General features: G+C 35.0%; 2 protein-coding genes across 3 annotated transcripts in view; both read left to right on the top strand.

Annotated features, from left to right (window-relative positions):
- Window positions 1-508, top strand: part of LOC116705558 (ovarian cancer G-protein coupled receptor 1) — a 12,595-nt gene that overhangs the window by 767 nt on the left and 11,320 nt on the right. Inside the window, exon 2 of the mRNA XM_032541828.1 lies at window positions 377-508. This exon is cut by the window's right edge and continues 48 nt beyond it. Coding sequence (XP_032397719.1) covers window positions 392-508 — 117 coding nt within the window. The 5' untranslated portion in view covers window positions 377-391. The remainder of the gene's footprint in view (window positions 1-376) is intronic.
- Window positions 1-508, top strand: part of LOC116705559 (G-protein coupled receptor 4-like) — an 8,700-nt gene that overhangs the window by 5,699 nt on the left and 2,493 nt on the right. The window contains exon 4 of one of the 2 annotated variants that reach the window (XM_032541832.1): window positions 52-360. The exons of the other annotated variant lie outside the window; for it this stretch is intronic. Within the exon in view, the coding sequence (XP_032397723.1) occupies window positions 52-70 (19 nt within the window). The 3' untranslated portion in view covers window positions 71-360. Of the gene's footprint in view, window positions 1-51; window positions 361-508 lie in introns of those variants that run through there. 2 annotated transcript variants of the gene reach the window in all.

Here is a 508-nt window from a genome sequence, read left to right as displayed (position 1 = left end):
TGGGGCATCAAGTACAGAAGACAGGCAAACTGTCCTAAACCAATGGACATTAACAATAATCACTATATGAAATTACTGAAACACGGACAAGGTTTTGTGGCTGCAGTAATGACCTCACATCAGCACTTTAAATATTTATATTCATCACCAGAAAATGTGCTATCTGGAACTGTAGTATTTGATTAAATATCATAAGCACATAGGGTAACAGATATTAAGGAACTTTAATACTGAAAGCAAAACGCATTTTGTTTTAAATTCTTTGATTTGTGAGTATTCTATATATGTATACTGCATCTGTGTGACCTGAACAATGCTAGGTAGATATTAAACAACATGTTTCACGTCTCATTTTCTAACCCGATCTCCTAAACAGGTTTGACTCTGAAGAATGGAAGATCTCCACATTAACGCCACATCACTGAACACGAGCCATGATTACAACAGCAACTTGGACTTTGAAAATATTACATTCATCGTACAAGTGGTGACATACATTATCATTTGT

This window comes from Etheostoma spectabile, chromosome 17, assembly GCF_008692095.1.
Source record: "Etheostoma spectabile isolate EspeVRDwgs_2016 chromosome 17, UIUC_Espe_1.0, whole genome shotgun sequence".
NCBI classification, from domain to species: domain Eukaryota; kingdom Metazoa; phylum Chordata; class Actinopteri; order Perciformes; family Percidae; genus Etheostoma; species Etheostoma spectabile.
The sequence above is the reverse complement of the archived record's forward strand: the minus strand, read 5'-3'. Positions and strand labels throughout refer to the sequence as shown.